Source organism: Vicugna pacos, chromosome 33 (assembly GCF_048564905.1).
Source record: "Vicugna pacos chromosome 33, VicPac4, whole genome shotgun sequence".
Taxonomy (NCBI): domain Eukaryota; kingdom Metazoa; phylum Chordata; class Mammalia; order Artiodactyla; family Camelidae; genus Vicugna; species Vicugna pacos.
Genome location: NC_133019.1, coordinates 16,465,482 through 16,488,576, shown reverse-complemented (window position 1 = coordinate 16,488,576; position 23,095 = coordinate 16,465,482). Strand labels below are relative to the sequence as shown.

Sequence of the window (23,095 nt, the reverse complement as noted above, 5' to 3'; positions counted from 1 at the left end):
TAAAATATTTTTAGTGAGGTATAATTGACATGTAACATTATATTAGTTTCAGACATACAACATAATGATTCAGTATTTCTGTATATTGTTTAATTATCATACATCATCATGGTTACAAAATTTTTTTCTTGTGTTGAAGATTGTTAAGATTTACTCTCTTAGCAACTTTCAAATATGCAATATAGTATTATTTACTGTAGTCTCCATGCTATACATTATATCCCTTACTTATTTTATAACTGGAAGTTTTTACCTTTTCACCTCCTTCACCTCTTGCAACTACTAGTCTCTTGCAACCACCAATCTATTCTCTGTATCTTTGAACTTCTGTTTTTTTCCCAAAGATTCCACATATAACTGAGATCATATAGTATTTGTCTTTCTCTGTCTGACTTATTTCACGTAGCATAATGCTTTCAAGCTGTATCCATGTCACAAATGGCAAGATTTATTTCCTTTTTTATGGCTGAGTAGTATTCCTCTCTCTCTCTCTCTCTCTCTCTCTCTCTCTCTCTCTCTCTCTCTCTCTCTCTGTGTGTGTGTGTGTGTGTGTGTGTTTGTGTGTGTGTATACAACACATCTTCTTTATCCATTCATGTGTCCATGGGCACTTGTTTCCATAGCTTGGCTCTTGTAAATAATGCTGCAATAAACGTAGGGGTGCATATATCTTTTCGAGTTAGTGTTTTTAGTTTCTTTGGGTAAATATCTAGAAGTGAGTGGAGCTGCTGGATCATATGATAGTTCTATTTTTAACTTTTTTGAGGACCCTCCATACAGGTTTCCATAGTAGCTGTACTAATTTACATTTTCACCAGCAGTGTGCAAGAATTCTCATTTCTCCATATCTTCCCCAGCACTTGTTATTTCTTGTCTTTTTGATAATAGTTATTCTAACAGGTGTGGGTTGGTATGCCATTGTGGTTTTGATTTGCGTTTCCCCAATGATTAGTGATTTTGGACATCTTTTCATGTACCTGTTGACCATCTGTATGTCTTTTTTTGGAAAATGTCAGTTCAGGTCTTCTGCCCATTTTTAAATCAGGTTGTTCGTTTTTTTGCTATTGAGTTATATGAGCTCTTTATATAGTTTAGATATCAACTGAATTTTTTTGCCCTAAAAATTTCACACCATCATAAGCCTTTTCATCTGTGTTATGAAATCTGAATGACCATTATTTTTAATGGCTGGATGATATTCCAGAAACCATTGCCTTTTTTAAAAAAAATGTGGTGAAAATACACATAACATAAAATTTACCATCTAAAGTTTGACAACTGATTTTCAGTGTACAGTTCAGTAGCATTAAGTATATTCACATTGATGTGCTGTCATCACCAGCATCCATCCGCTTTTCATCTTGCAAAACTGGAACTCTGTACCCATTAAACTGTAACTCCCATTTTCTTCTTCCCCAATCTCCAGGCAACCACCTCTTCTACTTTCTACTAGCTGTACCATTCCTGTGGGCCTGATGGGAATCTGATCGTGGTCCTGCTGTGTTTCTCCAACTGTTGTTGGAAACAGATCAAGAATTAGGAGCATGTTCAAGAGATATTTCTTAGTAACTCAGATATTTTAATTTGCTGGACCTCTTGCATCTTGTCTTCACTGAATATTAGACATACAAAATGATAAGACTAGAAGGAAACAAAATGCAGTGTGCTTCCACCACCCCTTCCTTCCCCAACCAACTGCTGCAAAAAGCCCTGAAGGAGTTACTTTAAATGCTCAGGGTGGTGTTTGTGGGGCTGGGAGGGTGGGGGTGTGATTTGGAGGTAGGGAAAAAGAAAAGGAGCAAACCGGCTTATGAACCCCACCCACCAGGCCTAACAGAGAAGCTCTACTTTTCCCTATTTTACACATCTGGATTTCACAGAAGTTACAATTCGCAAAAAGATTATAAAGCAAAAAGGAGGAGGAGAAGGAAAAGAAAAAGAAAACTTCTAGTCCAACCCCCAGAGAGTACCAGCCTCTTGCAGAAAGCACTGTGTTTATTTCATCTGCTGCAGGAGCAGCTCTAGCAAATTGTAAAACGAAGTAGCAGAGCTGCTCAGGGCCTGGGCTTGCACCATAGGCCTCTTTTAAGATAAACATCTTCGTGGGGAAAGGGGAGCGGGTAGGGTGGCTGGTCCTCATAAGCATCTACTTGGTCTTTCAAGTCACTTCTTTCCAGAGCCAGCAGTAGGCATTTATAGCAAGAACAAGGTATTTCCCACCCCTTGGTAGGTAGGTATTTTTAGGTCAAAGAGGAGACAAACGGAGGCTTAGTTTAGTGGTTGGCTCCCAACTTAGATTTAAAGGGCAGAGACCCGAAGTCAGTGTGACCCTTAACCTGTGGACAAGAATAGCCCCACTCAGTTGTGCATGTCTGATCTCTTGTTAGATGCCACTTAATAGAACGTGCAGACATGGTAGTGACATGACAAAGGCCTTTCTTCAATTAAAAAGGTTTTAATGAATGGTTTCATTGGAGGCGTGCTTATCAGTTTTGAAAATCAGATGAATCTGGGCAGAGTACTAACTATCCTGAGCATTTGAACATCAACCACTCTCCTGGAATGACTTCAGGGTCCACGATGAAGACAGTCCAGCCTCCCAGTTCCATGGCCGTCCCCACTGCAATGATTGTCCCCTCTGTGCTTCAGTAAGGCCATACTGAGGCCACATCCTGGAACGTATTCCACAGAACTGCCCTTCCCCTGGGATCTTGAACTCAGACTGTGCGCTCAAAGCCCCACTTTCCACACTCCTCCATTCCCATTAAACTTGTTTTCAGTCGCATCGAATTCTCCTTACTCTTCTCCATTTCCTCAGTTTATCAGCTTTCCTTTATCAGTTTTCTTTGATTTCTTCTCCCCAGTTCCAAGTCGGTGGTCAGTCCCTTCAAACACACTCTCACCACCACCCTCACTTCCTCGGCCCTGCTGATCGCTGCGTCTCCGACCATTTCCAGTCCTCCGTTAACCTATTTCTAGTTCCCTCCATTCATGGTCCAAGCCTGCTGGGCACATTTAGAGGAAATCATATAACCTTGCTGATTGATTCAATTACAGAGTTATGATTTCCAGTCCTAGCCGAGTCCTTGGTGCTGCCAGGAAATCTTTAGCAGTCACTGTTTTTTCTAGCTTCCTACAGGGCATTTTTTCCTGAAACCTCCTTCACTCTCCCTGTCCCTTTCACTGCCAACAGATGAACCAGGTATAACGAATAGAAGGGTGATTGTATTTGAGCTCCTTCAACTGCCCTCTTCCCTACCTCCGTGTTTCCCCACAGAGGTACCTGTTCCTTCCTCGTCCTGATCAGAGGAGGAGGTGGCCCTCTTCCCCGCCTCTGAAACCTTGCTGCATCATTCACACCCCTCCCCTTGTGTCTGTTTCTCCTTCACCAGCCCCTCAACTCAGCCTGCAAATGACCTCTCATCCTAAAGAGCCCTGATTCCTTCCCACCTTCCTCTCCAGCTAAGACCCTTTCTCTTCCCCTCACTGCTTCTGTCTTCCTACTTCCTGGGGTCTTCTCAGTTCACTGCCATCTGACTTTTCACCCCACTGTGCTACAGTGTCAGCTCTCAAAAAGATCACCAAAGCCTGTTAAATGGTAGATGAAATGGGCTTTCCAGTCCTCAGCCTGACTTTTCTACAGCATTTGACCTTCTTGACCACCTGTCTTAACATTCTCTGGTTCCTGGATTCCCACATAACACTTTCTCCTGATACTTCTCTGTCCCTCTGATTGCATGTTCTGAAATCACTTTTTGTTGTTGTTGCTCACCTCACTTCATCTGTCACTTTAATGTTGATATATCCCAGCCTCTGCCCTGAGTATTCCTTCCTTTTCTCTCATTGTATGCTTTCTTTGGTGTAGTAGGAATGATGCATTCTTCATTGTAAGATGGAGTTGGTTCAGATCCCAATTTCATCACTTATCAGTGCTATGATCTTGAGCAAGATTTCTTGTATGAAAAATGAGGCTAATAATACCCATTTTAATGAATGGGTATGAGGATTAAAGGAGATGATGCATATAAAGTGCTTCATTCAGTGGCTGCCAAGGACTGCACTCTGCATTTTCATTCTCTTCTTTCCCTTCAGTGCCCTCTCTCCCCACTCCCTGTCCTGTCAAATAACTTCTTACAGTTCACCTGCCTTTTGGGGATGTTGTGGGTCCCAGGATTTGGAGTCAGCACTGAGTTGGAATCCTTGTTCTGCCACTTACCAGCCCTGTGACCCTGGGCATGTTGTTGCTCTGAACCTTGGTTTCCACATCTGTAATATGGGAATAGTAGTTCCCCATCGCTAATCAATGTGATGGGGGGAAGTAATATATTTACATATTTCAGCCTTGAACAACAGGAGGGTTAGGGGTGCCAGCCCTCTGCATAGTGGAAAAACTGTGTCTAACTTATGGTCGGCCCCCTGTGCCACGTGCCTCCACCTGTGGTTCTGCATCAGTGGATTCAACCAGCTGCGGATCGTGTGGTGCTGTAGCAGTTGCTACTGAAAAAAAATCTGGTGTAATTGGACCCTTGCAGTTCAAACACATGTTATTGAAGGGTCAACTGTGTACACACACACGCACATTATACATATATAAAAGATGTGGTGAAGTGCCTCGCATGCTACCTGGCATGCTGTGAATGCTCAGTAGGTGGTGTTACTGTCTCATTTGCACCTGTGGCTATGCCTATCACACACAGATACTCTCAAGCATCCACCCTCCGACCCCGCACCCATCTCCTGTGCTCTAGATCTGATTCTTGCCACTGGCTGCAGAACATCTCTACCCCGATGTTTTGCAGTTGGCTCAGGCTCTTGTTCAAAACTGAACTATTTGCTTTGCCCTAGGACTTGCTCTTCACGTGTTCTCCATCTTAGTTAAAGCATCACCATCCATTCAGGTGTGACTTTCTGGATTCTCTCTTTTTGTCACTCCTGTCAGTGACCTCTGACTCATTCCTGCAGTTTGTCCTTTTCTAACTGTGCTGCTTCAATTTAGACTCTCATCTTCTCTCACTTGAATTATTGACTGGCCGTTTTTTGGTTTCTCTACATCTGGATGCTTTCCTTTTTGTCCCATGTTCTACTCTGTGTCCAGAGTGACCTTTCTAAAATACAGATCTCACAGTTTCACTCTCCTGTTTCAAAACTCTGCACTTGCCTGTTGAAGGACTTTAAGCCTTAAGTCTAAGTACTGTTGGGCCTTGTGCTGACCTGTTTCTCCATCATCATCTCCTGCCACTGACGGCTCTGCCTACACACTCATTTCATAACTGCCTATTTCTCCAAGATGCCATGTACCTTCAGGCTCTTCCTTTTTTAAAAATTACCTCTCCCTAGAATGCCCTTCTACCCTTTTCCGACTGGCAGATATTCTTAAAGAACCAGACAAATGTCGTCTTCCCTCTGGCCCTTCCATGATGTCCACATCCTTCCGTGCTGTTGCTCCCTCTTTGCATAGATAGTGTTATTTTCCCCCAACACTTCTCCGTTGTCGCAGTAATCACTTTGTATTATAGGTATTTATATGCCTATAATTGCTGAGCTTGGCACAGTGCCTTGCACATAGTAGGGACTCAAGTAATATTGATTGATTTGAATAAATGAATGCATTGAATGACAGTGTCTAGAAGTATCTTGTGAGATGGAATCTAACAAGTTGAAATTTATTAAAGATAAATATGGATCAAGAAAGCTAGTTACCCAAGAATGAAAATGGAAGTGATTGGCTTAACAGCAGAATGTGTTAAAAAATTAGAGGTTTTTCTTGACAGCTCAGTGTAAGTCAACAATATGAGGTGATAACAGAAAAAATAAGAAGGAAAGAAAAGAATATGAAATATCTTAAATGAGGAAGCTGAGTATCTGAGTTTACACCCAGAGTATTGTATTTGGCTCTATGTATCATGGTTCTATTGGGCTTTAGACCAGAATAGCAATAATTATTGAAAGTATTTTGTTTTCAGTATTATTGAAAAAAATTACCAAAATAGAGAGAGAAACCACTGGCTAACATTATCAAGAAGGAAAAGAAAGCACAAATGTACAAAATAAGAAATGATGATGTGAAAGAAGATTTACTGAAACAGACAAAAAATTACAAGAGACTTTATGGGCCTCTGTGTAAATACATTTGAAAATCTCAAAGAAATGGATAATTTCCTGGGGAAATACAGATTATCCAAATTGATAGAGGTAGAAAATTTAAACAGACCAATTTCTGTAGAGGAAAACAAGAAACTTATTGAGAAACTACTTCTTTAAAAAAGCTCTAGGCCCCGATTGCTTCACAGGGAAATTCTACCAAACCTTCAAATATTTTATAGTTCCAATGCTGCATAGATTATTTCAGAGGATTAAAAGTGAAAGGAAATTTCCTGCTTTTCTTATGAAGCAGGTGTAATATTGATAGCTACACATGATAAAGTTGTTACAAAAAGAAAACTATCATTTATTCATATTATTTATGAATACCCATGAAAAAGTACAAAATATATAGTACTAATATAATACTAATAAATATTTCATTAGCAAACAGAATCCAACACTACATGAAAAATATAATTCACTATTATCAGATAAGATTAATTCCAAGAATGCAAGGTAGTTTCATTATTTGGAAATCCATTAATGTCATATACCATATTAAAAGATCTCAGGAAAAATAATCATAGTCATAATCATAATCTTCTCTATAAATACTAACAAAACATTTGTTGAAACTCAACATCCATTCCTCATAAAAGTAATCAGGAAAATAGGACTTCATGGATATTTTCTCAATATGATTTTGTATATATGTATGTATATACACATATACATATACATGTATATATACATACATATTTTACATATACATATATTAGAAGAAAAATATGTGTATATACATATATACACACATATGTGAGTATATATGTGTGTATATACACACACACATATGTAAATTAGTATATTTTAATCTCAGTCCTAAAACCAGTAATACTAAATTGGGATACACTACTAGTATTTTTTCTAAAGCAGGAACAAGGAAAGGATGGCTACTATCTCTACTACTACTTAACCAGATATAACTAATACAATTTGACTAAAGAAATTGATTAGAGGCACAATGATTAGTAAAGTAAAACTGTCTCTTTTTGCAGATGACATCACAGTAAACCTGGAAAACCACAGAAAATTAATGGCAAAATAGCACAAAGAATAAAAGGTGTAGTAACAGGATGTAAAATTAACATGCTGAATCACTAGCCTTCATATACACAAAGAATAACCAGTTAGGGGACATAACGGTAGAAAAAAACATTATTTACAATAGCAACAAAGAAGATTAAATACTTAGAAATGAACTTAACAAGAAATGTGCAAACTTTCAGACACGCCTGAAAGACACAATTAAATGGAAAGATCCTTTGTTCTTGAACAGGATGGATGATATAGCATCACAAAGATGTCAGTTCTAAGTTAATTTTTAAATTTAATACAATCTTAATAAAAATTCCAAAGACTTAAAAGGAAGCTAGACAAATGAAATCTAAAGTTCATATGGAAAAATAAATACGCAAGAATAGTCAAGAAAACACTAAAAAAGAAAATTCTCAGTGTAGAGGGTAACTAGCTGTATCAGATGTTAAAATACAAGTCCTTTATAATTAAAACATTGTGATATCAGTGCATAAATAGATAAATAGGTAAGTGATATAGAATAGAAAGCCCGGAAATAGACCCAAGAACTTACGGAAATTTAGTTTATGATAAAGATGGCATCTCAAATCACTGGGTAAAAAGGGCCTTAAAAAAAGAAACTTTCTTATTTCCTGTGGTTTGTTTAAAAAATTGTCATAAAAAACCACAATATTTACCATCTCAACCATTTTTTAAGTGTCCAGGTTAGTGCTGTGAAACAAATCTTCAGAACTTTTTCATCTTGCAAAACTGAAACTCTATACCTATTAAACAATAGCTTTCCGTTTTCCCATCCTCTCAGCCCCTGGTAACCACCATTCTGCTTCCCGTTTCTGTGAATTTGACTATTTTGATACCTCATGTTAGTGCTATCATAACAGTATTTGTCTTTGTGACTGGCTTGTTTAATTTAAGTGTGGTGTCCTTAAGGTTCATCCATGTTATAGCATGTGTCAGGATTTCTTCCCTTCTTAAGGCTGAATAATTTTCCATTGTATGTTAAATTTTGTTTATCCATTCATCCACTGATTGACACTTGGGTTGCTTCTACATTTTGGTTATTGTAAATAATGCTGCTATAACATGGGTGTACAAATGTATCTTTGAACCCTTGCTTTCAGGACCGTAGCCTTTTAAGACAATGATGTTAGTCTTGCTTAGTCATGCTAAATAACTTTTTTTTTTTTCACAGAGATACTGGGGATTGAACCCTGGACCTTGTGCATGCTAAGCACGCACTCTGCCACTGACCTATATCCTCCCCACCTTAGTCATGCTAAAGATATTAAACATTCAATCTGTCAAACATATGAGAGAAAAGACTATGTAATGTTAAACCCTTTTAAAAGCAAAGCTACAAATGTTTCCTTACAAGGTTTTGATATTCCATCATTTAAATACATCAATTCCAGTGTAATTAAATGGACAAAAATGATTATCCAGTAAGGACAGTTATCTTGTTTGCTTACTTTAATAGTTTTGATAAATTTGAAAATTTTTAAAGTAGAAATGTAATATGTAAAAGATATGAAGATAAGTATTTCTAAAAGTTTTGGGACCCATTTTAATTTGGGAAATGTCAAGCATTCCATATCCTCTCATGCTGTTCTCTTGGTTATAGGGTAAAGATAGAATTATCTTAGGAGTCACCAGCTTAGGGTTTTTCTTTAGCCCTCTGAAGTGAGCTTTTCGACAAGGGGTAAGGGTCAGGGGAATGTAAGTTGCTCTTTCATTGTTGTACTCCAGGATATCCTCAAAAGCTATCATTCCTTAATTTCAAGTTCTTTCCCTAATCAGGTTGTGCCAGGAACCCATGCCATTTGCTTATCTCTACATTTGAAGTCTCTCATTTTGACCCCATGTTTTTCTTACTAATATTTTCTTTTTTTGCTCCCGTTTAAAGGTACAACCACTGGTTTGATGGAATGGCTTTACTTCACCAGTTCAAGATGGAGAAGGGCACAGTGACATATAGGAGCAAGTTTCTACAGAGCGATACATATAAGGCCAACAGTGCTCGTGACCGAATTGTGATCTCAGAATTTGGCACACTGGCTTTCCCTGATCCATGCAAGAATGTTTTTGAACGTTTCATGTCAAAATTTGAGCTGCCTGGTAAGCAGCCCTTAACATGCCCATAATTTACAGGTGATAGTGATGATTCTTTAAATTATTCTGGTATATGACAATCTTTATAAATATAAATCTTGAAATATATATTTCTTGGTATGAGAGGATGTTTAAACTGTTTTCTCCCCCTGATTGTGTGCTTAGGGCCTGCTACACTAAATTGTGGCGCTTAAATAACTTGGGTTTGGTTTCAGCAATGACTGACAACACCAACGTCAACTATGTGCGGTACAAGGGTGATTACTACATTAGTACAGAAACCAACTTTATGAATAAAGTGGACATTGAAACCCTGGAAAAAACAGAAAAGGTAAAATACAGGATTAAAATTAATATAATGGACCCTAAAATTACTTTCCATTGAACATACCTTTTAGGGTAGTAGATATCTGAAGAAGAAATTGGAGCCTTAAAGAAAAACGAAGTTACCCACTGATTTGGGTCATTGTGCACCCTCTGTCCTGGTTAGAATGGCCTGTGGGGTTGGTTTTCCTTTAAGATAATTCTAGACGACTTCTTCCTTAGCCCACACTGCCTTCACTTAACACATTAATTAAAAGTAAAGTAATTGACGCAACATTGTAAAATGACTATAACTCAGTAAAATTGTTTTAAAAAACAAATAAAGTAAAATTTTGGATGAGAATTTTAACTTTAATTCTTATTCTTTTGAACTTTGTTCTCATCTTGTGATCTTGGGCAAAAAAAAAAAATCCTTACTGGATAATCATTTTTGTCCATTTTTTTTTGTGCTGTTGGTAAGGTTTTGTTTGGTTTTGTTATTGTTGTTGTTCGGTCTCAATTTCTTTTTCATTAGTAGGAAAAATAACTTTGATTTCTCAGAGATGAGACACTAGGGCTAAAACTGTAGTTTTTATATCTTATTTTAATATTTGACACATTCCTATTGTCTTTGCATCTAAATAGAGATCTGCCCATGTAACATTTAAGTCTCTGACAATCTTCAATTTGCAGGTAGACTGGAGCAAATTTATTGCTGTGAATGGAGCAACTGCACATCCTCATTATGACCCAGATGGAACAGCATACAACATGGGGAACTCCTATGGGCCACATGGTAAATTTGGGATGGACGTCTTTTGAAAAATAAAAGGGCATTAACTGTCTTCCCAGAGTTCTATTACAGTCAAGATATTAACATATGTAAGTTCATTTGAAAGGTTCAGAAAGAAATCTCCAGAGTAGCCTTACTGAACTTAAAATAAATTATCCTTAAGTTCTGTAGTCTTTTTGCACATATGTCTAGCAGCTGATTTTCTATTTGACCTTTTCAGTGTAACTCATATTTGCATGTTCCATTGTGCTTTTTGATTGACAAGCATTGTAGGAATTTTCAGCATGAATTTCTAAAATGTGAATTTTTAGGAAGTACCATATTGTAAGTATAAGAAATTTGGAAAGCTACAGCAAAGGATATAGAGAAGTTACACTGTCTAGTACATGGGAAGGAATTTATTTTTATCATGGGAGTAATACACCACAAAGGAAGTTAAGGTTATAGTTTGGTTGCATTCACAATCACTGATATCACATCTCTTTCCTTGTCATCCACATACTTCCCCAGCTACCTACCAATCTGTTCCAGGAAGTTCTAATGGCTAATAATGATAGCTAACATTTATTGAGTGCCTAGTAAGTGCTGGTGTTAACCATTTTTTCCCCATACATTTTCTCATTTACTCCTTATAACAACTCTCTGAGAAACATTTTATTATTATCCTCCATTTTACAGAGAAGGGCAGTGAACCTTGAAAACATTTAGAATACTTGCCTAGGCAAGCTGCTAAGTGTCTAATACCAACTTGGCATCAACCCTGAATAACACCCAAAAGCTTGCTATTAGTCACTCTGTTAGATCATCTTTTTTTTTTTAATTTTTTTTGGCAGGGAGAATTAGGTTCATTTACTTATTTATTTATTTTTAGAGGAGGTACCGAGGATTGAACCCAGGACTTCCTGCATACTGAGCATGCGCTCTACCGCTTGAGCTATGCCATTCCCCCAAGACCATCTTAATAATTATTTATCACTGAGTACAGAAGACTCTCTCAGGACCTGCAAATTCATGTTCCTATACCCAAGTACACATTGTCTCTCTCTGTTTGAAAAGAATTCTGTAAGTGTAAATATCAGTTATTTCTGACTGTGTTAGCTGTCAGTCTATCATCCATAGCCTGTGAGGTTTTTGTATAGGGTTAACTTTTGGATGGTTAGTGTACCTTTTGGTGAGTAGCTGACTTTGTGCATTGTTCATCTCTACATCTTCATGTTTACACATACGAGTGTATATGAAAATGAATACTGCATGTTTTTTTTTTTTTAACTGGCTCAAGAAGAGATAGGGTACCCTGGAAGCATCATCGCTCAGCCCTCTCTCCTCTTCTTTGTTACCTGATCTCAGATAGGGATGTATTCTTCAAAGCTGTTACAGGAAACAGCAAACTTTCTTTTTTAGGTAAAATGTTTTGGCAGATGGGTAGACTGACTCAGTAGTCTTTTGTCCATTCATTTTTTTTGATCGTTAAAAAATCCATTTCTTCATAAATGAACCGTGTTAACCAAGTATATAACTTTGTAACTAGTTCATTATATGAGAAATACTGTTTAACCATTCTGAATTATCTTTCTAAAAGAAATTGATCATTAAATCAGTGATTCTCAGCCTTTAGTGTGCCTGAGAATCACCTGGGACGCTTCCTAGCAATGCAGATCATTGAGCTTCATCTTCAGAGACTGGGAAAGTGGCCAAGAACCTACATTTTAACTACCCGTTCTCTCCTTATCTTGGTGCATTTTAACAAGGTCCCCAGGTGATTTTGGTGCGAGTGGCCCATGGATCTCTGAGAAACCCTGCCACCAATTATCAGAGGCTGTGCTTATTATTTTGCCTCAATTTGATGTTTACACAAAGTCTTGAAGAGTCTCCCAGAGTTAGACTCACAGTATTGTGCAAGTCACTCCCCTGGGTGTTTAGTCTTCTGCTGAGTGTTCTCTGGGTGTCTGGCATGAGCATGAGCAAAACTCACATTTATAATGGATTCTCAAAACATACCTATATTCCCAACCTAGATCTCCCCAATATTTATATCCAATTGCTTACCTAGCATTTTACTTGGATGTCTAATAGACATTACAAAATTAATTTGTTTAAAACCAAACTCTTGATCTTTCCCCCTAAACTTTCTCTGCTCAAATTGTTCCCCATCTCAGTTGATGGTAGCGCTATCCTTCCAGCTGTCGAGGTGATAACTTTGGAATCCTTTTTTATACCTATCTCTCACATCCATGTTTAACTGGTCAAAAGTAATTCCAGCAATGCCTTCAAAATATATCCAAAATTCGACCCTTCTTGTCACCTCCACTGCCACCACTCTGGTTTGGGCTACCATTCTTTCTCATTTGAATCATTGCAATAGCTTCTTAACTAGTCTCCTTACTTCTACCCTTGTCCCACTTCAGTTTTTTCTCAGCACATAAGCCAGTTTGTCCTTTTAACCCACTCCACCTCATCTCCTAGAGTTTTCTCTTTGCTTTCTATGACAGGGCCACCCTGCCTCATTGCTGTTACTTGAACACTCCAAACTTACTCTTGGCTGAGAGTCTTTGCATTTGCTCTTCTTTCCACCTGAAATGCATTTCTCCCAGGTATCCTCAAGGCACTCGTCCTCACTTTCTTCATGTCTTTGCTCAAGTGTCACCTTCTTAGTGAAGTCTTCCCAGACCACTATAATTAAAGCTGCAAACAGTAGCCCCCATCCTTATATACTCACTCCTAATCCCCATTCCCTGGTTAATTTTTCATTACAGTTCTTCTCATCATCTGATGCATTTTGTTTTTACTTGTAAGCTGAATTGTATGAAAAGTAAAACATACATATTGTATAATTTTTTTTTAGAATTTAAGCTTTATAAAAGAGCCTTTTGTCTATTTTGGATACTGCTGTATGCAAGTGTCTGGAATATGGTACTTAGGACTCTTAGAAGACACCTGGAATATAGTTGACATCCAGTAAGTAGTTGCTAAATAAGTGAGTAGAGAACCATATGGTTATTTTGTTCCAAAAGAAACTTAGTGATTGTGAAATTCTGTAAGTTACCTAAGTTCTTCAGGACTTACATTGGCAATTCTAACACCAGGAAGATAATTCAATATGACCTCAATATTTGTTCATTCATTGAATAATTTGACAAACATATGTTGTTAGTTAATCCATCAATAGCTATTTATAGTGAACCTACTAACAGCTAAGTCATTGTTTGATACTGAGGATGCAGATTTGTATCAGACACAATGAAGAGTTCAGTCTACTGGGAAGTAGATAAACAAGTGGAAAATTACAGTACAATGAGATAAGTGCCGTGACAGTACAAGATATCATCAGAGCATAGAGGAGGGTCACCAAATGCCTTTGGTGGGGAAGAGTCAGGAAAGGCTACTTGAGGAGTGGGTGCCTGAGTTGATTCTTGAGGAAGTAGTGATAGTCCGGTGACTGACTGTGTGAGTGAATGTTGATGAGACAGGATGATATGGGACCCAAAGTGACCAGAAGACCGAAGAAAAGGAGTTAGACATAGGTACAAATGGAGATTCCAATTGTTGGGACTGGGGAGTGGGGAGAGGAACAAATAGAATTTGAGGTATTCCTGGCTGTTACCGTATGTTTTCCTATGAAGTATGGAATGAGTTCATCTTCAGAGAGATAAAGAGGAACCATTTGTGAACACTAAAATACAATAAGGAGTTGATTGATTACTTTGTGCATGATGTTTCAGAACTTTAGCTAATGCCGTTTATAAAGTTAATATATTTTATATATTCAGGTCTTTATGAAATATGGGTGTCATGCACATTGCATAACTCTCTTATCTACTTTTGCCTGATTCGTAAGTGCAAGGGTTATCTTTTATTCTTAAAATGTATATAAAACAGTTAAGACAGGACTTTCTATTTTCCAGGTTCTTGCTATAATGTTATTCGGGTTCCTCCAGAGAAAGAGGAGCTTGGGGAGACAATGCATGGAGCCCACGTGATATGTTCTATTGTTTCTACAGAGAGGATGAAACCTTCTTACTACCACAGCTTTGGTGAGCCCCAGAATAAGGCACATTGTGATGGGGCCTGCATTAATGTCACTGTAGCAGAGGGACTAGTTTTGGCAAGTACTATGTTAATACAGTTTATCAGAGTATGGTGATGAAAGACTAGGGTTGCATTTTAACACCAGTTAAGTTTATTCTGTTTACTCATGTACTTCTTACCCTAGCCAACTGACTACTTGAAAAGATACAGTTATTTTAGTACAAGCAATTTCTAAAAAATTGACAACACCAATTAATTTTTAAATTGAATTTATGTTAAAAATACTGACTGCTCTAGGAAACAGTTGTCAGTTTAAGAAATCACTGGCTGCTTCACAGCACATTGGGTAGGGAAGAAACAGGCTGAGATTTAGCCACGCAGCACCAACTCCACTTCAGTTCTCTTTGGAGAACAGTCTCTCCCTGCAGTCTTCTGCTCTAGGATGATACAATGAATAACCCCTCGTCATAGAGATCAGTCTGTTTGGTTTGTTTTGTATTATGTCGTACATCATAGAAGATTTAAATACAAAGGAAAGAAATGCATTCATGTATGTTTCCATAAAGGAAACTGTGGACTTTGGGTGATCATGATGTGTCAGCGTCAGTGTAGGTCCAGATCATAAATGACACTTTAATATAATACGCCTTTACTTTGTTCCTAAACCAGAACAATTTGAAGAGAAAGACAGAAAAAAAAGATAAAGAGCAAGTTGAGGGCATTCAACTCAAGCCATTCTAAGCAGTTCCCTTTTTTATATAGGAACAGAAAATATGTACAGCAAAGCTGGGAAATGATGAGGAATTATTTCTGACCAGTGTTTGTTTAGGTCAGCACTGATACGTCCAAGCATTCAGACAGGTCACCATAACTGTCACACTTCAGACAACTCTAGTTTGCTAAATAACATTTTATTGTTTGCCCGAATCTTTTAGGAATGACAAAGAACTACATAATCTTCATTGAACAGCCTCTAAAGATGAATCTGTGGAAAATCATCACTTCTAAAATCCGGGGAAAGGCCTTTTCAGATGGAATAAGCTGGGAACCCCAGTATAATACACGGTTTCATGTGGTGGATAAGCACACTGGTCAGGTGGAGAATTTTGAGTGTATTTATCATGAAAATAATTGTACATGAAAGCAAATTTCCACATGATTGATTTTTTCTACCTTCGCCAGGCATTAGTTGCATGACACTCTTAATCAAGGATATTACCTTCTTCCATAGGTAGAGCTGGTTATTTATTAATTAATACAGTGGATTTTGCATATTAGAAAATTGTAAGTAATGGTTTTATGCTTTACATTATCTGATTCAATTAAAATGACATCTAGAAAACCCTCTTAGCATCTTAGCGTGTATTTTTCCCATATAATACTATTTACTAAAGACAATGCTCTTCATGCAGAGGTCTTCTGTAACTTTTGCAGTGATATTTTTATTAGTTGTTTCCATTGACTTCTTGACATGTAAATATGATAATCCTACCAAAGTTCAAAGTACATTGGTTAAATATCTTTCTATGTACTCCTGATTAATAGTACTATTATATTTGTCTACTTGTTACGTCTCTAAAGAAAAAGTGTCCTAAATTTACTGGACCCTAATTCCATTACCAAAAAATTCCCATTTTAGTAATGAGTACACATTTCAAAGAATTAGTCACTTAATTTATCATAAGCTCGTAATAGAAGTATTTTCTATTGAACCGTGTGGTTAAGAGTCCAGGATTTATTTATCCTTTACAACACTGAGCCTTCACAACAATGTTTCATGAGAACTTTCAAGTTGGTTGTGACAGTTGATTGATCAGATAGTCCCAGTTCATTGATTAGTGTAAGATGAGATGACTAAATCAAAGCATATTGGCTTTTACATTCCAAATTCTACTTTTTACATCTACTAGGCCTGTCACTTAAAGGGGGAGAAATATTCTTAATTTGAGCTTTGTGGATCTGTACCCTAAAGGAAATAAAAGAAAATGTCTCTTTTTCATTGTTTGTGTTTCCCCCTGCAGCTTCTTCCAGGGATGTACTACAGTAAACCTTTTGTTACTTTTCACCAAATCAATGCCTTTGAGGACCAAGGCTGTGTTGTAATTGATTTGTGCTGTCAAGATGATGGAAGAAACCTAGAAGTTTACCAGCTACAGAATCTTAGAAAAGCTGGGAAAGGGCTTGATCAGGTAAAAACCTCTTATTTGTCAGGGGCTGTCAGAATACTTTTGATCTTGTCAAGTTCTGGTTTGGGTTCGGAATTAGCTGTTTCTCTTACCTCTTTGGCAAATTAGGAGGGAGAAGTGTTTTAAAGCATTGAAGTTATAATTGTGGCATTTATTTAATGATCTTATATTCAGTAATGCTGTAATTACACTTATAAATTCTAATAATTTATAGATTCTTTTAGATTTTGAATATCTACAGTTTTCCCAGCATCATTTATTAAAGAGACTGGCCCTTTTCCATTATATGTTCTTTGCTCCTTTGTCACAAATTAATTGTCCACATATGTATAGCTTTATTTCTGGGCTCTCAGTTCTTTTCCATTTATCTGTGTGTCTGTTTTTCTGCCAACGCCACACTGTTTTGATTACTATAACTTGGTAATATGATTTGAAATAGGGAGCTTTGTTCATTTTTCTCAGGATTGTTTTGGCTATTCAGGGTCTTTTATGGTTCTATACAAATTTTAGGATTTTTTGGTTTTATTTCTGTGAAATATATCATTGGAATTTTGATAAGGATTGCATTGAATCTCTATATAGCTTTAGGTGGTATGGACATTTAAACAATGTTAATTCTTCCTATCCATAACCAAAGAATATATTTCCATTTCTTTATGTCTTCCTCAGTTTCTTTCAGCAATGTCTTACAGCTTTTTAGTGTATAATCTTTCACCGCCTTGCTTAAATTTATTTCTAGGAATTTTATTCTTTTAGTTGCAAGTGTAAATGGGATTGTTTTCTTAATTTCTCCTACTGCTAGTTCATTGTTAGTATATAGACATGCAACAGAGTTTTGTATACTAATATTGTACCTTGCAACTTTACTGGATTTATTATTTCTAACAGATTTTGTGTGTTTGTGTGTGTGTGTGTGTGTGTGTGTATGTGTGTTTTCCTATGGGGTCTTTAGGATTCATCTGCAAGTAGTAACAGTTTTACTTATTCCTTTCCAACTTGAATGTATTTTATTTCTTTATCTTGCCTAATTGCTGTGGCTAGGACTTCCAATACTTTGTTAATAAGAGTGATGAGAGTGGGCATCCTTTTCTTGTTTCTGATCATAGAGGAATAACTTTCAGTTTTTCACCATTGAGTGTGATGTTAGCTGTAATTTTGTCATATATTGCCTTTATAATGTTGAGGTATATTTCTTCTGTACCTGTTTTATTTGGAGTTTTTGATCATAAATGGGTGTTGAATCTTGTCATTTTTTTCTGCATTTATTGAGATGATCATATGATATTTATACTTCATTTTATTAATGTGATATATTACATTGATTGATTTGTGGTTGTTGAACCAATCTTGCATCCTTGAAATAAATCCCATTTGACTATTGTGTATAGTCCTTTTAATGTATTGTTGTATTCAGTTTCTAATATTTTATCGAGAATTTTTGCATCTGTGTTCATCAGAGATATTGGCCTGTAATTTTCTTTTTTTGTGTGTTGTCTTTGCCTGGTTTTGGTATCAGGGTGGTGTTGGCCTTGTAAACATGAGTTAGAACATAGTCCCTCCTCTTCAGTTTTTTGGAAGAGTTTGAGAAAAATAGGTATTAAATCTTGAATGTTGGTAGAATTCACTTGTGAAGCTGTGTGGTCCTGGGTTTTTGTTTTTTGGCAAGTTTTTGACTACTGTTTCCATCTCCTTACTAATGATTGGTCTGTTCAGATTTTCTATTCATGATTCAGTCATGGGAGGTTGTATGATTCTAAGAATTTATGCATTTTCTAGGTTGTCCAATTTTTTTTGGCATTTATAGTGTTCTCATAATCTTTTTATTTCTGTAATTGTAGATTACATTGTAATTTCTTCTCTTTCATTTCTGATCTTATTTGAAACTTCTTTTTTTCTTAATCTAGCTAAAGATATGTCAGTTTTGTTTACCTTTTCAAAGAACCAGCTCTTAGTTTCAGTGATCTTTTCTATTGTTCTTTTAGTCTCAATTTCATTTATTTCTACTCTGGTCTTTATTACTTTCTTCCTTCTACTGACTTTGGAGTTCATTTGTCCTTCTTTTTTTTTTTTAAATTGAGGTATTATGTTTTTATTTTTTATTTTTTTAACATTTTTTATTGATTTATATTCATTTTACAATGTTGTGTCAATTTCCAGTGTTCAGCACAATTTTTCAGTCATTCATGGACATACACACACTCATTGTCACATTTTTTTTCTCTGTGATTTATCATAACATTTTGTGTATATTTCCCTGTGCTATACAGTGTAATCTTGTTTTTCTAGTTTCTTTAGGTGTAATTTATATTGTTTATTTGAAAATTTTCTCATTTCTTGAGGTAGCCCTCTATTGCTGTAAATTTTCTTAGTACTGTGTTTGCTGCATCTGACAGACTTTGGTATGTCATGTTTTCATTTTCATTTGTCTTCAGGTACTTTTTGATTTCTCTCTTGGTTTCTCCCTTGACCCAATTGTTGTAGCAGCATGTTTAGTCACCATATATTTGTGATTTTTTTTTCCAGCTTTCTTCCTGTAGTTGATTTCTAGCTTCATACTATTGTGTTTGGAGAAAATACTTAATATGAATTCAGTCTTCTTAAATGTAGTAAGACCTGTTTTATGTCCTAATATGTGGCCTATCCTTGACAATGTTCCATGTTAACTTGAGAAGAAAGTGTATTCTGCTCCATTTGGATGGAATGTTCTATATAGACTTGTTAAATCCATCTGGTCTAATGTTTCATTTAAGGCCACTGTTTCCGGGCTGACTTTCTGTTTTGATGTCACTATTAAGTTCCCTACTATTATTGTGTTGCTGTCAACTTCTCTCTTTAGGTCTGTTAATAACTGATCTATATATTTTGGTGCTCCTATGTTAGGTGCATATATATTAATAGCTTCTTAGTGAGTTATCTCCCTTGGTCATTATATAATGTCTATCTTTGTCTTTCACTACCTTTTTTGGTTTGAAGTCTATTTTTGTCTGACATGAGTGTGACTACACCCACTTTCTTTGGCCGCCATTTGTTGTTTTTTGAAAATCATCTTTCATCTCTTTACTCTGAACCTATGTTTGTCTTTACAGCTGAGACATCCTAGAGGCAGCATATAGTTGGGTCTTTGGGAAAAAAAATCCAGCCAGCTACTCTGTGTCTTTTGGCTGGTGAATTCAATCCATTTACTTTTAGGGTGATTACTGATGAATGAAGACTTAGTACTTCCATTTTATCTGTTGTTTTCTGGTTGCTCTGTATCTCCATTGTTTCTTTTTCCTTGTGATTATGTCAGCTATTTTAGTTCGGTGGTTTTCTATGATGTTTTTCCCAGTTTTCTCTCTCTCTCTCTCTTTTTTTTATGTTTCATGTCTCTGCTCTAGATCTATGGTTTGTGGTTACCATAAGATTTGTATAAAACACTTGATGGATAAAAATGGTTCTTTTTCTCCTGATGGCATCTTCATTTTCCTAAATGGGTTCTGTCCTTTTCCTCTTCACCATTTATGTTTTGTCTCAAGTTATCTCATTTCATGTTGTGAGTTTATTACCAAATTGAAGTAGTTCTAGTTAAATTTACTGCTTTTTTCTTCTTAAACTTTATGCTGTAAGTAAGTGTTTAACAACCTATTCTGATATAGAGTTGCAATTTTATGATTCTGTCTGTTTATGACTTTAAAGTTTTATGTACTTTTGCCTTTTTGTTTCAGATAGAAGAGCTCCTTTCAACAATTATTGTAAGGCAGGTTTAGTGTGGCTGAACTCTCTCAGCTTTTGTTTATTTGGAAATGCCTTTGTTTCTCCTTCATATCTGAAGGATATCTTTGCTGGATAGAATATTCTTGGGTGACAGTTTTTATCTTTTGCTATCTTTAGTATGTCATTCTACTCTCTTTTGACTGTAGGGTTTCTGCTGAGAAATCTGCTGGGTAGCCTAGTTCTGTTGTAGGTTACTCTCCTTTTTCCCTGGCTACCTTAAAAAATTTGGGGGGGTGGGCATTGACTTTTAAGAGTGTTAATACAGTGTATCCTGGAGAAGGTCTTTTTGCTTAGGTGTTATCTTTACTTCATGGACTTGTATCTCCAGTTGTCCAGGTTTGGGAAGTTCTCAGCTATTATTTCTTTAAATTCTTTGATCCTTTCTCTTACTCTTCTCCTTCTGGGAAACCCATTATCCTTATGTTACCTTTTCTAATGAAGTTGGATAGTTCTTGCAGAATTCTTCCATTTTTTAAAGATTTTAGTTCCCTTTCTTTTTCTATCTGTATTATTTATAGATTTCTGTCTTCAGGCTTGCTAATTCTCTTTTCTGTGTGGTCTGCTCTATTTCCAGTGCTTCCTAATGTAGTCTGTATCTTATTTATTGAATTCTTCAGCTCCAGAATTTCTGGTTGCTTCTTTTTTTTTTATAGTTTCAATCTCCTTGGTAAAGCATTTCTTCTGTACATTAATTTTATTTCTGAGCTTATTGAACTGCTTTTCTGAGTTTTCTTATTGCTTACTGAGTTTCTTCAGAACAGCTATTTTGAATTCCTTGTCCGTTAAATTGTAATATTCTATGACTTTAAGTTTCATTTTTGGAGATTTGTTATTTTCTTTTTGTGATACCGTGTTATCATGGTTTTTTATGGTGCTTGATGAGTTGCAATAGCTAGCATATTTGAAATAGCAAACACCTTTCTTCCTCAGGTAAAGCTTTTCTTTTCTTTTTTAACTTGATTTTAGCAATTCAACAGATTAACTTATGGGAGGAGGCCTTCCTTTTGTTAATAGGTAGGTGGCACTATAGCACAAGTTTTTGGATTCTCTTACTTGAGCTGCCTCTGGTCGTATTTGAGAATCAGCAGTTTTCCATTCTGTACCGCCTCTGTGAGCGTTGTTGTCTGGTGTCCTTGTCATTGCTTGTGCCTCCAGGGTCACTGGTGCCTTGCTGCTGCTGGTGTCACTGATGCTGCTGCCTGGGGCACCAGGATGACAGGTGTCTCTGCCGCATTTGAGGTTGTTTATGTTGCAGGTATTGATGCTGTTGGGAGAGGGAGGTGGTGGGGGTAGCCAGGGTTGAGGAGCCTCTGCAGTGTCTGGGATTGTTGGGTTCCCAGGCACCACCACTGTGGATGGGGGCTGGAGTGTGGCCGCCTCTGTGGCTGGAGGGACCAGGGTCCCGGCCCTGCTGGTGCTGCTGCTCGGTTCCCTGTGACTGTGGCTACTGCTGCAGTCTGGAGGCTAGAGTCATGTGGGCTGCCTCCTCTGCTGTTATGGGTTCTCTGGGGCTTTGGGTTTAGCTGCTGTGAGTGAGGAGTCGGGATTACTGGCACCGTCTCTGCTTTTCCCTCAGTTCTGCCTCTTCTGTGTGTTCCAGTGCACCCACCTCTAGGTGTACAGATGTGTGGAACTCTCTGGCATCCCAATGTGTTGGGTAGAGAACCTTTGTTGAGTTATGATTGTTTTATTGGTGTAGATTGAAAGGGAGAGACAAACTGAGCATCTCATGCTGCTGTGAGGCTGATGTACACCTACTTGTTTACTAATAATTTTTCTGATGGATGGATGCTGGATTTTATCAATTTTTTTCTGCACTATTGGAAATACATTGATTGATTAGAAAATATTTATAACAGCCATTGATTGATTTTTTAATATTAAGCTAGCCTTCCACTCCTGGACCAAATTCCAATTGGCTGCAGTGTATTTTTATTTTAATATATTCCTAAATTTGCTTTATTAATATTTGTTTAGGATTTTTGGCATCTATTTCATTAATAAGATTGAGCTGTAATTTTTCTTTCTTATAATATTTTTGTTAGATTTTGGTATTAGGGTTTTGCTGATCTCATACAGTGAGTAGGAAATTGTTTTCTTTTCTATTCTCTGCATGAGAATGTGTAAGATTGACATTATTTCTTATTTCTTAAATTTAACAGTAAAGCCATATGGGCCTGTAAATTTCTTTATAGGTAGATCTTAAATTACGAAGTATGTTTCTTTAATAGTATAGTGTTATTCTGATTCTCTTATTTCTTATTGTATCAGATTTGTTAGTGTTTTTCTAAGAAATTTATTCATGTTATCTAAAATTTCAAATTTGTTGACCTAACATTATTCATGATATTCTGTGTTTAAAAAAATGTATGTAGGGTTAATTAATAGCCCCTGTTTTTATCTCTCATATGGTTGTTTTTGCTGACTGTCTTTTTTGTTTGTTTAGTCTTGCCAGGATCTTATCGATTTAATGAGTCTTTTCAAAAGATCATCTTTTTGAGTTAGTTGATCTTTAATGTGTTTGTTTTCAGTGTCATCAATTTTTGCTATTATTTTTATTTCCTTTTTCTATTTTCTTTGTGCTTAATGTGTTCCTTTTCTGACTAAGGATATAGAAACTTAGTTTGTTATTTTTTTATCCTTTCCCTCCTCAACATATACCTTTGGGATGATACATTTCTTTTTAGCAGAGCATTCCCCAAGTTTTGAAATATTTTATTTTTATTACTTTTATTACTTTTCAAAG

At 36.6% G+C, this 23,095-nt stretch overlaps 1 protein-coding gene and 1 long non-coding RNA gene across 2 annotated transcripts in view; one reads left to right on the top strand and one right to left on the bottom strand.

Moving 5' to 3' along the window:
* The window catches only part of LOC140691071 (uncharacterized), a 35,520-nt gene that overhangs the window by 5,424 nt on the left and 7,001 nt on the right, over window positions 1-23,095 (bottom strand). The window lies entirely within an intron of this gene.
* Window positions 1-23,095, top strand: part of BCO2 (beta-carotene oxygenase 2) — a 33,150-nt gene that overhangs the window by 5,470 nt on the left and 4,585 nt on the right. Inside the window, exons 3-8 of the mRNA XM_072953780.1 lie at window positions 9,083-9,294; window positions 9,504-9,619; window positions 10,285-10,387; window positions 14,287-14,415; window positions 15,346-15,506; window positions 16,432-16,599. Of these exons, the coding sequence (XP_072809881.1) occupies window positions 9,083-9,294; window positions 9,504-9,619; window positions 10,285-10,387; window positions 14,287-14,415; window positions 15,346-15,506; window positions 16,432-16,599 (889 nt within the window). The remainder of the gene's footprint in view (window positions 1-9,082; window positions 9,295-9,503; window positions 9,620-10,284; window positions 10,388-14,286; window positions 14,416-15,345; window positions 15,507-16,431; window positions 16,600-23,095) is intronic.